Source organism: Cynocephalus volans, chromosome 16 (genome assembly GCF_027409185.1).
Source record: "Cynocephalus volans isolate mCynVol1 chromosome 16, mCynVol1.pri, whole genome shotgun sequence".
NCBI classification, from domain to species: Eukaryota; Metazoa; Chordata; class Mammalia; order Dermoptera; family Cynocephalidae; genus Cynocephalus; species Cynocephalus volans.
The window spans coordinates 9,028,516-9,041,788 of NC_084475.1; the positions used below are offsets into that span (position 1 = coordinate 9,028,516).

At 36.7% G+C, this 13,273-nt stretch overlaps 1 protein-coding gene across 4 annotated transcripts in view; it reads left to right on the forward strand.

The window, feature by feature from the left end:
• Window positions 1-13,273, forward strand: part of CEP112 (centrosomal protein 112) — a 539,861-nt gene that overhangs the window by 420,989 nt on the left and 105,599 nt on the right. For all 4 annotated transcript variants that reach the window (XM_063080878.1, XM_063080876.1, XM_063080879.1 and 1 more), the window contains one exon: window positions 5,859-6,008. In XM_063080878.1, the coding sequence (XP_062936948.1) occupies window positions 5,859-6,008 (150 nt within the window). The remainder of the gene's footprint in view (window positions 1-5,858; window positions 6,009-13,273) is intronic.

Below are 13,273 nucleotides of genomic sequence, written 5' to 3' on the forward strand. Positions count from 1 at the left end.
AAGCCCAGGCTGAAATACATTTCACAAGGGAAGGAGATACACACCTACATTTGTGATGTAAGCAGTTCGATACCATCTGTGCTTTTTTGTAATATTCCATTTCACTGCATCTAAAATCTGCTTAACAACAAAATTCAAATGACAAATAATGCTAGGTTAAATTAGCAGCTCAACTGTTGACTTCCTTGGGGGAAAAGAGAATTATAAGTCCCTACGTCCATGTCTTGCTGTTTGTCGTTACTGTAGTAGTTTTAGTATAAGAAAGGCCAACAATTGAATGCTTGGTCCTACTTGAAAAATGATGCTCAGAGTACTTTTTCTGCATAAGTTGTTACAGTGATATCCAGTAGAATCATTTAGGGAATCCCAATCATTCCTTAGTTGTATGAGTGGTTCTAGAACAAATAAATACTACTTAGCTTCATTTTGCAGATGGATAAATTAAGCCATTTAGTTTTGTGCGCATAATATCTGATAACTTTTAGAATCAACTTGTCTTAGTATTTTTACATGTATACAGAGATATACGGTAGTAAACTGGAATTTATTTTTTTGAGTTACCACATAATAGAAGTAACAGCAACACGGCCACAAAACTATAATAGTACCTAACGTTTATGGGGCACTAACCATATTGACTCATTCAGTCTCCATTCATAATGACTCCGGGATTAGGAACTATTATTGGCCCCATTTGTCCATTGAGAAAACCGAGAGTGAGAGATATGAGATCACATGAGTTAGCAAGTGACTAAGCCAGGACCCAACCTGGGTCTTCCTTCAAAGTGGAAGTTCTTAACCTTAACACTTCCAGCCTGGCCCAATCACTTACATTTCTAATATGACAAAACTTCAGTGATAGCTATCATGAAATTTCTTCAGTTCTATAATTACGTTTTAAATGTGCGTGTTATATCATTCACATTCATTAGGAAAGCAAAAGCTTTTGTCTATATGAAGAGTCACATATGTTTATATGAGATGATTGTTTTAATTGCCATTATCCAAGCCCTTTGTTGAGGAAGGAACATGGAGAAATATCCTTTTTAATCCACTGAAAAAGATTCTTATAATCAAAAGAAATCTTATTACCCTAGAAGTTAAACTAAAACATGAAAACTCCGCAGCTGGCATAGCCTTACCTCCTGCTTATTTTGCTTATGTTAAATGGGGAGGTAGACCGAGAGTGAGATTTATAAGATAGCTAACAAAAATGCTTCAGTAATGGGGAGTGTAGACAGGAGTGTTTAAGTTTACCTAAAGGAATGTATGAAGAAGCCTGATTAGTTATTATTAAAGCAAATTAGATGTAAGTTAGCTAGTATGGAAGAAAGCCTAAGCTTTGGAGTCCAATGGACCTGGATTTGAATACTAGCCCTACCACTTCTGTGACCTTGAGCGAGTGACCTGCCTTCTTTGGAATTCAATTTCCTCATTTGTCAAGTGGGAGAGAAATACTTACCTCATAGGATAGTTTTAACTAGTAAGTAAAACAATGTCAAAAACGTGTTCAGTACAGTGCCTGGTAGATACTAAAGCAGTTAATAACTGTTAGCTATTATAGTAGCAGTCCTAAAATTGCAATACAGAAAGGAAAAGAGGAAGGGAAGAATGGAAAAAGGTCTGGAAGGAACGAGAAATTATTTCTTCAGGCACTGTGTTTTGGGGTGTTTAAGAATTGATAAAATCTCTCTGCAAAATTTGGAGAGGCATAGGAATTGCTAACTATTTTCCCAATTAAATAAAGACATGAAGGAGGAGGAGAAGGAGGACGAAAACTAACCAATAAAAACTGTTGTAAACTATAAACATGATTTCATAAATGAAAGGGCAGTACAACACCAAAAAAGAAAAAAATTCAGAGTTTAATAACAAAATAGAAGATAGTCCATCCTTCTCTTAAAGGTGTGCCGTAGGTTCAATGTACATGGTCTGTTAGGTCCTAAAAGCTTGATAACCTTACATTGATAATATTTTGCTTGCCACCTCTAAATACATATAAATATTTATATGTATATAAACAATATGCATATATTTATATCTATGAACTGGCATTTGAGAAACATTAGTCTACAATGCCAGTTAGTTCAGAGAAACATTACAGATTATTTTTAAATGAACAGTATAAAATGGAACCGTGGATTAACTTTTTCTGTTTTCAAGTGATCACTTGCCAGAATCTCTAACTCATATCTCATCATGCTGATGAGAACGCTGGAAGCAAAGTTGCTTAACTCTTTTCATCAGGTTTTTAAAAATCCTTCTCTCAAATAATAAAAAAGTAATAAAGTGAGTGTATTAGTAGTGAATACATTGGTACCCAGGAGAACATCAGGATGAATTTGGAAAATATTTTAAATATTTTCTTGTTGTAAAGGAAGTTACTTAATCTTTAAGATTTTATCAAGCTTTTAGGACCTAATGGACCATGCATGCACACTAAATCCGCAGCACACCGAGGGCTGTGTCCCTTCTGATATCCTCAACATGCGCCATGATGGCAACGCTGGCATCATCTCTGGATGTGCTACCAAGAATCATTGCCATCGAATTCACATATTTGTTCTTTTGATGTTAATATTATATATTATCCTTGCCTTTTCAACTTTAATGCAGTTTTCCCCACTCAGTTCACTTACCTAGTGGCTATTTTTCAAAACGAGATATTGCCATTTTGCAAGAGTATTTGTAGTTGGAAATGTGGGGAAGACCGAAGCTGGGATGCCAGCGGAGCCCACCCACTGCCAGGGCCCGGCTTCCCCGCTGCCACATGCTGGCTTCCACATACCTGATGCACGTCAGCGCCTGTGCGTACTCCACGTGTCTCACACGCTCCCAGCTTCATGTCACTCGCCAGGGGCTAGACCAGAATGAAAGGGTGTTGAGGGTGTTCCTCTTCCCTTCCAATGTATGGCTTGTCGACTGTATTTTAAAGAAGAGTTTTATGAAAATCCCAAACTGTACTACAATCTGAAAGACAATAGAATGAGTTAAAGATGAAATCTTAACCTCTATTTAGAATTCTGTTATTTTTAAACCTTAAATAAGACGACTAACATTTCTATAAAGTGTTAATTGCTTAATAATTATCATTATCTATTATAGCTTTCATGGGTTAGCTTGCTTACAGCATCAGCCCAAAATAGCTCTTCTTTCGTTTCTCAAAATATTTATTTTTAATATCTGTATGAAAATATTCTAATCCACTTCTTTCTCTGAAGCTAATACAGGGTAAACTTTAGTTGAGTGGTGGCATTTTGTTTTATGGTTTTTAATTGTGATTCAGTCAGAACTGGAGGGTTTGACTATGATTGTATAATATTAGCTTTCATTATTCTCAAAAACTTTTTACATTATTATTCAGTTAAAAAGCTGGAGTATCAGTCTATAATTGGCCAGGTGATGATTTTTTCTTATTTTCCGTGATTACAGTTCTACTACTTAAATGTTTATTGAGTGCCAGTTATGTGCACTGAGCTAAGGTGAAAATAATCCATTTTCTTATACTCTAGGTCTACAACCAATAGAGTTTTGTTCCTTACCTAAAGCATTAATCTGATTATGATGACTTCTCAATCTTAAAGTAAATATTAAATACTGTTTTTAAAAATTATCCTTATTTTGGCTACCTGTCTAAATCCATCTTATCAACTTTTCAACCAGTTTGTCTATTTATCTAGCGAAGGTGTTTACCTGAAGCGTTTTGACACTCTGCCTTAAGTCACCTTCATAAGTTTTGAAAAATAGCTTTCCAAAGATAATGTCAGTATTTCTCCCAAAGGAATCTCATAATTCTCCCAAAGAATGTAAGGTTTCATTTTCCCCACAAAAGCCAGCATGCTCTCTTCAGAACATCCTGGATCTCACTTAGAGTCCCCTGTTTCGTGCCTTTGTGAAGAATCCCAAAATATTTTTATCTTCAGTCTTTGGTCAGTTACAAGCTAATCTCAATCTTAGTATTTTTTCAAAGACAAAATTACCTTGTTCCTTAAAAATGTATTACATGACTTTGGTTGTGGATATGTGAACCTACATGTGATAAAATTGCATAGAACTAAACATGCACACACACACACACAAGCCAGAATTAAATCCATCACTTCTACAAAGTTGTGGTTTACTCACTCGAAACACTGAAATAGTAGGTTAGTTTTACTATTTGGCCCCATATTCTTCTAAAATATCAATCTTAACTTTCATGTCAGGCCAAGGAAGCCTGGCTCTTCCTTATCCCTAGCTCCTCTGGCTCTGTGACTGAGTGAGTTGATTATTCTGTGCATAGTTTTGGACATTCTCTATAAGAATTTCACCTTTCCTGTTTCATAGAGGTGCTATGAGAATTAATGTAACTGGTGCCAGGATGAAAAAAATATTTAATAAAAATTCAGAAAATATATGAAAACATCTTCATTCTTTGTAAATTGATTTCTCCACTCATAGCAGAAAGTTCAAGTTTGCATTTAATGATAATAATCTACTGCTGTTATCTACTTTGTCATTTCACACTTGTCTTAATATTTGATTATTTACAAATTCTAAAGGTTAAACATTTCATTGAGTTTGTTCACTTCTAAAAGTATAAATACTCCATATTTAATGGTAAAGATGCTATTATTTATGTTCATGGTGACAACTAATATTTCTGTAGACCCTGGCTTCTGGAGGACTCCAGTCAGTTTCTGTTTATTGCCTTATGATACTGCAGTCTAGTTTTGTCGCCAAATATAGTTGGAAAAACTAAGCTTCATGAAAGATAGTGAATTTGTCCAGTGTTTCTCACCAATTGGCCCCTCTCCCATCAACCGACAGAATTATATTCTATCCCAGAACTAATCCTGTTTCTTTTATTAGAAGAAACAACCATTTCCTGCTTTTAAAAAGTCATCACTATTGAATTTGAAAGGAAATGGATACATCCAAGCCAAAGGAAGGGCAGTGTTCTCAGCAGGGCCATTAGATGTAAAATTTCCTCCTCAGATAGATGGTTACTTTGAGAAGTTGGAGGAAACTCTGTCCTGGAGAGAACCAGATCTCAAGTGTGGAGAGCACTACAGGAGTCTCTGAAATGGCACTCTCTGTACCAAAATAACCTAACTTGAATATATATCAGTTAGGAAGAAGATAAACTATTGGGAAGTATAAACTTGTCTTCAATACCAAGCCTTTTTTAAAAAGAAAAGTCAAGTTGGCTAGTTAGAGGAACCAATTGGTACGACTGATCTGACTGCATAGTTCAAATCCCACCCATCTCCTTAGCTGGATGTCATCTTCAAGAGTGTGAAATGTTTGACCTCTTTCTGTGCCACCGTTGCCTCATTTATAAAAGATAGGTGGTGCTAATACTCGCCTCACAGTAGAAAATACCATGAGAACTGAAATGGTTTAACACAGCACACAAACATTAGTGAATACTCAAAAATTACTCTGTAGAAATAGGTGACTGTGAAGAATGAACTATTCATTATTTTCTTTGCTTATTACAGTTCAAAGTATTATGAAAGGCAGAATAGCTTTTCTTATTCTAATAAGTGTATTTCTCAGTAAAATAAAATTTGATTCTTTTCATATTTTTGAGATCACAGATGTTCTTTCTTCTGATGAGTAAATATTGTGGAATGTTATAGTGGAAATGTCTTCCAAATACATTTGGTTCAGCAGTTGTCCACCATTCACAGTTTTATTACAGTCTTTTACTGAGTGGAATTTCATGCATTATAGTGTGTGATGTGTTAATTGAAAATATTAAGTTTGTGGAGTAGAGTGTTGCCAACTCCATTCCTATGTTAAGCATAAATACATATAAAATAGATGCCTCTCACTGAAGAATTTGAAGTTATAGCGTGCTGTTTTCATTTTAGATGATAGCAGAACTTCAGACAAGCATTTCCTCTCTGAAAGAGGAGAACAGCCGGCAGCAGCTTGCTGCAGAAAGGCGGCTCCAGGATGTTATACAAAAGTTTGAAGATGAGAAGAAGCAGCTGATTAGAGATAATGACCGAGCAATCAAGGTAATCTGAAGACTTCAGTAACCAGTGGTACCAGCTGCTTTAATGTAATTAAAAGGAGGCTGAAATCCCAGCAGTGGGCAGATGAATGCAGGTATCTGGCTTGTTCACACAGCCTGCAGTCATTCCAGTCACTGGACTCTACCTTTGATGTATCCAGTGACTCAGGCTGACTTCCCTCCAAGAGATCGCATGCCAGCATAAAAAGTCATTTTTGGCAGGCCCAATCCATTCACATTGAACAAATGTTTGAAAAATACCCTGTCCTTTCTCTTGAGAACCACTTTGGAATTGTCTCTTGAAATTAAAATGACTGTTTTAGCCCAGTACTGCTGGCTAATAAATTTAGAAGTCAGCCTCCAATTTATATTCTATTCTTTGCCCACATCCTTTCATTATGTATTCGCATAATGAGAAATAACCTGTTCAAGGCTGGGAATGCCAACCATTTGATGTTCTCTGACACAGTACTGGGTAGATGTGTTGCTGCTGAGAACCTAGGTTGTTTCCAAATGACTTCAGAGAATCACTCCTTTAATAGCAACAGAAAATTCCTTGGACCCTGATTCTTTAGGTGATAGGCAGTTAGATCTCAAAGTAGTTTTTTCTTGGCTTCATAGCAGTGAGTATTATTGTAAGTGTCTGCATCATGCTGTGTTTAATCTGTGAGGATAAGCATCTGGAAACCTTTATAAATAAGGCTTAAAAGAGAACAAAAAAATTTTTTTAAGAATTCCCAGCAAAAGATTATTTTTCAGTGACTTTACTTTGTTATAACAATTCTTAAAGCATGTTAGAGTAATCATATAAAGCAAAGAAAAATGAAAGAAAAATTTGGGTTTTATAGCTGCCCTTTTCTGCCTAACCTCTCTCCATCTTCCTTTTCTATACCCTATTGTATGCAATCTGAGTAATTTAGGGAAAAATTGGTGTTAATATGTTTCTTTTTTATATATACCCTTTAAGCCTGGGCAACACTGAATAGAATAAAAAAGCTTAAGAGAAGGACAAAACATTAGAGGCCATTACATCCATCCTTCTCACTTTATAGGTGAGGACTTATCTTTTTCATTAATGACATTTTCCCCATATATTTCCTACCTGTGAGCTTTCTTCCCCCCACATGTTATGAGACCAAAAAACGTTGTTTCTTTTTCATATGCTGGTAATTTAAAAACGTCTTTCACATTTTTTCATTTACATGTGCACAGGAAGTTCCCACTGGTCTGTATAACTGTGTAACTGTATTGCTTTGCATGAACTGAGTTGCCCACTTTTTAAAAATTGTTTTAGTCATATAAAGTTTCATTTTCAGTGAATTTCTTTTTTTTCCTTTATGTCCAAATAAAAAGTGATAGATAACTTCCAAATTTTAAGTAAGTAACTGAATCCCAATATAAAGAAAAAGGAAAAACATAAATTAAGTAACTCCTAACAACATATTTCTAGTATTGTTTCTTGAAGATTAAAAAAATCTTGAAATAATTATAATGAGTATAATTGCCAATTTTTAATTGTTCATTCTTATCGTTTTAATCCATTTACCTGTTAAAAGGAAAAAAACATTTTGATCTTAATTTTAAACAAAATCCCAAGTCAGAAAGACTGAATTTAAAAGATGGCAGTTTATATTATATAACATATATAAAAAAAAATGTACCATGTGTTACTTGAAAATAAAGAATTAAAATTAAGCTACAGTTCAGTTTGACTCACTCACTTAGATCATACGTAAAGTGAATGGCATTTTTATTTACTAACCTATGTTAAAGTTGCTAATTGATTCAGTAGAACTCATTGCCTTGGCTCTCTTTTTTCAGGCTTTGTCACAAAAAATAGGAAGAATAGCTGATTTTTATTCAACATGTAATGTATGTCAGGTCTCTGTCAAACGCTTTCATTCATCTCGTGTTCCATTATCTCATTTAAGCCTTACGGTAATCTTTATGAAGATTATTATCCTCATATTACAAATGGGGAAAGTGAGGCTCTGAGGTTAAATAACCAGCCTGAGATCATACTGCTAAACAACTGGTGAAGCCAGGGTCAAGTCACAGTCTGTCTTACTTGAGAGCCTTGCCTATTAACTATTACACCACACCTCAGTATCCTACATTCTGTCTATGAAAATTAGTTAAATGACCAAGTGCAAAAATGAACCTGGATGTCCCCACTCTACTCTTCTGGCTGCCTGAATGATATAGCATTTTTGCAACTGTTGTTTGATTTGGACACCCTAATCATATCTGAGTGTTTTATACATATAGGTATAGATACATGGATGGATGTCAATACTCAGAGAGAGGCACAGTCACCATGAAGTTAGATTTTCTGAAACCAAATACATTTGTCTGTAGATATTGAATGGTGCTGTAAAAACAGTGTGTACTCACTGGCAAACGTACTTTACCCCTGTTTGGGGCTGGTGATGAGCTGAGCCCTCTCAAGCTGGTGATTAAGAATGGCAGTAGAAGTAGATCTGGTAGTCACTCTGTCAAAGCTTCAGTTATGTTTCCGTGGATAGATAACACCTTTTGTTAAAGTAATTCTTTAGAGAAACTTGAGGTATGTATACAGTGGTCTACTAAAATCTACTTCAGGGGCCGACCCCATGGCGCACTCGGGAGAGTGCGGTGCTGGGAGCGCAGCAGTGCTCCCGCTGCGGGTTTGGATCCTATGTAGGGATGGCCGGTTCGCTCACTGGCTGAGCGCGGTCACAAAAAAGGACAAAAAATAAATAAATAAAATAAAATCTACTTCAGAAACCAACAGTCTGGTGCAGTGTAACTTGATAAAACACTGGAGGATAATTTGGACCCATCTTTATTAAATTGCCTGAGAGACATGCCTACACTTTGACCCATTTCCAGAATTTGCCCCAAGGTGGCAATTAAAGAATTGTACTATATTTAGGTAGTCTAAAAAAAAAAAGGTGTTTGTTCTAGCATTCACTCATTTATTTAGTAACTATTTATTGAGCTCCTATTGTGTGCTAGGCACCTGCAGCACCAGCATTCTGTATCTCCTCTCTGTATTTTTTACCAATAAACTGAAAACTATGCACTATTGAAAATGATGTCAGTGAAGGGTATTTAAAGATATTAAAAATGTTCCCAAGACATTTTCCAATGAAATTCAGGTTATAAAAGATATACATATGGCTTTTTTTTGCAAGTGAAAGTACATATCAACAAAAAAACCCTGCAGTCATATATCAAAATTCTACCAGTGGAAAATCTCTGAGTGGCAGAATCTGTGGTGATTTATTTTATTTCATCTATATTTAAATTATGACATCACTTTTACAATAAGAAGCAATACAAATTATTTGATAAAAAAGGAAGAGCCACCAGCCTGAAGGAATGCAGTGGACATTAAGGGAACAGTGATAGCTGAGGTTAACAGCAGGCATGATCTTCACTGCCCAAGAAACAGCAGGTAAAGTAAGGTTTTTCCCAGAATAGAATTCCTTTAGTATAAAAGGAGTTATAGAAATATAAGAATGCATCTTCTGTGCTATAATACCCTTTCTTAAAAAAAATCAAGAGCAAAAATCTTCTTTATCGCTTGCTGCTTTAGCTCACTTTTTACATTCAAAGTCACGCTTCTCCGCTGCACAACAAAACTTGGTGACCTAGAACAACAGCTATGTTATATGCCCAAAATTCTTTGGATCAGGAATTTGGGCAGGGATCAGCTGGGTGGTTCTTCTGCTCAATGTGTAGTATTGGCTGGGGTGCCTTATGGGGTAACATTCAGCAGGAAGCTTGGCTGGGGCTGGAATGTCTGAGAAAGTTCCAGACCCTCTCCATGTGGCCTTTCTCTCTAACAGACTGGTCAGACTTCTCACATGGTGGCTGGTGTTGAAGAGGGAGGAGGTGAAGGCAGAGCCAGCACTTCTCTTGAGGCCCACCCTAGGAAGATTCACAGTGTCACTTCCTCCACATTCTGTTAGTCAAGACAGGTCACAAGACCAGCCCAGGATCAAGGGGAGGGGAAATAGAGTTCACCTCTCAGTGGGAGGAGTTGCAGAGATTTTGAGGCCACCTTAAATCCACCACAGTAGTCAATACTAAAGGTCTAATTTTCATCTCCCATTCATTCCTCAACTGCACAAAATAGCACAAAGAAGAAAATACCTATATTCCTATCACTCAGTAGCAACATTCTTAATTAACATCATGGCATATTTGTATCTATCTTTTTTAAAAAAAAAGAAAATATACTTATTGTATTTGCAGAAATGGAAAATGACTTATTATAAATAATTCAAAATGTAGGAGGAAAAGGTAAAAATTTTTAAATTCATCCCAAATCCCATGACCCAGAAATAACCATCACAGAATTAAGATGAACGTCACTTCAGATATCTTACTATGTGTAAGGAAAAAAAGAAAGGAAAGCCAGATAGACATGAAATGAATACTACTCTAGATTTTATATTTTTGTTTGCTTTAGAAAATTATTTAATTCTACTTTAGTTCAACAAATGAAAGGAACTGGAGTAAAACAGAAAAAATTATTGAGCTCTTGGACAGAATTTATTGATTTTTGGCTGAAAATTGTGGACATTTCCACCCTTGTTCTTCTCCCATAACCCTTCCTTACTCCCTTTTACCTTGGGTAGTAGTAGTATTTTCATACTGTCCAGGTTTACAATTTTCACAATTTGTTTCTAACCATATCCTTTAGTTTTATACTCATGCTTTATTTAGGTAGAGGCAGTGCTTTCACTAGCCTTTTACCATGGTGTCTCCATTCCCACAGTTTTTACTTTGATTTGGTTCTTAATTGTCTGGATGGTACTAAATGGTACTCTCTCCCCTGAGTTTCATCATGTTGGAGAATGTCCGCTGGTTAAACTTTCTGTTTGTATGAAGTGCTGGAAGGGCGTGATTCTTCTTTACATTTTCTTCCCATGTGTAAACACTGCTAGCATTCAATATTGCTGTGAGGAAGTCTGCACAAGACTGTTTGTTTCTTCATGTAAATGATTTGCTTTTTCGAGGGGTTTCTGAAGAGGTCTTTCTTTATCACATAAATTTAGCAGATTAACCAGGATACATTTAGTAATTCACCAGGATGCATCTAAATGTTCAGCATTCAAAAGCAAATGCTTCTGAAGCACAGTGATTCTCTTCTTTCTGTAAGTGTAACTGATTCCTAATGTCTCTGCACCGTTTTCTCACCTGAGGCAAGGCAAGGGAAGAGCTGGGCTATTGGGCAGGCATGCAGTCTTGTTGAATGGACTGTTCTGTCTGGGAGACTTTTAAAAATGTGTTTCAGGGTTCACTCTTCCTAAAGGGGAGGGGGCATCTTCTATCTCTTTGGGTTTTGAATTGTCCTGATATAGGGCATGTCCCTGAAATCCTGAAACCTTTACTTTCCTCCGGAACAGCCAGCCCTGACACTTACCTGTTTTTCCACCACATCCATCTCCACTCCTCAGCCAAAAGAGGAAAAAGATGGGGCTACCCACACAGTTGTCTTCTCCCCAAATTTGGTGATACTAATGAGAATTCTCAGGATTTTGTTGACTCATAACAGAATAATGATTCCGGGGATTGTTGGCAGGCTTTGAAGTTGAACCACTGTGCAGTTCTCCAGTGTGCTCCAGAATTGTGTTTTTTCCCTTGACCACAGGTTTTTGTGTTATATCTACCTCACTACCCTTTATGATTCTGTTAGTGCATTTTTGCTAATTTCTACTCTTACTTACTTATTTCATTTGGGGTTAGGAGAAGGAAATTCAGTCTACCATCTGATCTTGGAGCCTGTTTGACTTCTTTATAACATTTAACAAGAAACCTGTGCTGATCATCTATTGTCACAGTAATGCTCCATAACAAAGAGTCCCCAAAACTCAGTGACTTTTAACAACAAGCATTTATTTTTCTTGCATTATGTCTGCAGGTCACTGGTGTGGCTCAGATTCAGGCTGTGCATTGAATGGATATGACTCCAGGCATTACTACATGTCTGCACAATCTCCTTGGACTAGTAGCTACCTACGGTATCCTCTTCATAGGGAATTACAGAAGTGCAAGAGGATGAGTGGGAAAAATGTATCCTAAGCCTCATTTCTATCCACATCAATGGGACAGGGAAGTGATATACCAGCTCTAGTAGGAGACTGTAAATGTCTGTGAACAATGATTTAATCTGCATGTAATCAGTCTTAAAAACTCTCAGCTCCACAGCAACACTTTCTGGGTCATCTTCCATTCTGAAACCCTCTTAACCATTCTCATTCCCTGTCTCCTCATTCTCTTTTTTGCACGCAAATAATGTATTATTCGGAGCCTCTTTGGTTTTCTGTATATACATGGGCCTTGGACAGTCTCATCCATACAAATGAATTTTGAATTTTCACCTTCACCCAGACTTTTTTCCTAAGCTCTCAATCCTCATTTCTAGCTACTACTGGACTATTGCACTTGGATGGTGATCAGGATTGAATTGTGACCCCCAAGTTTTATGTATTAGAAGCTTGATTCCCCACTGTGACTGTTAAGAGGGTGGGAAATCCTATTATGGTAATTGAAAGGTGAAGTCTTGAAGAGGAGATTAGATTGTAAGACCATGCTGTAGTGAATGGATTTTAAAATAGCAGTGGTTCTGAGAGCTTTAAAAGAAGAGAGGGGAGAGTCTTTCTCTTGCTCTCTCGCCTCTGCCATTTTGCAGTGTTATACCCTGCTGTCACTGAAGTCACCGCCAAAGAAAGCCTTCACCAGATGTGTTCCTTGGACTTTGGACTTCCTAGCCTCAGAAACTAAGGAATAAATTTTGTTTACTTTCTAAATTACTTGTTTCTATATATTTTGTTATAAGCAACAGAAACAGACTAATACAGACTGCTCAAACTAGACATTTCATAACTGCATTTGTCTTCCTTTTGCTCTTCTCTTAGCCCCAACCTGCTCTTCTTGCATTGATTATCTGAATTAAAGTCATCATCATCCACCTCGTCACTCAAGTCATATTCCTAAAGGCCTCTTGAACAAATTCTTCCCTTCCCTTGCCTCTCATAGATCAATTCCTAGAGACAACTCTTAAATATCACCAAACTCATGCCCAATTCCCCAATCACTCGTTTTCACCTTCTTAATCAGACCTTCATCATCTTTGACCCTGCCTAGTACAATCTCTCCTATCTATAACCACAGCCAATAGCTCAACCCTCTCAAATCTATCCCTGCACTGTTGATAAGGTGACCTTTCTAAAACATAAATATGAACGTGGTGTTTGTTGCTTAAAATCCACCAGT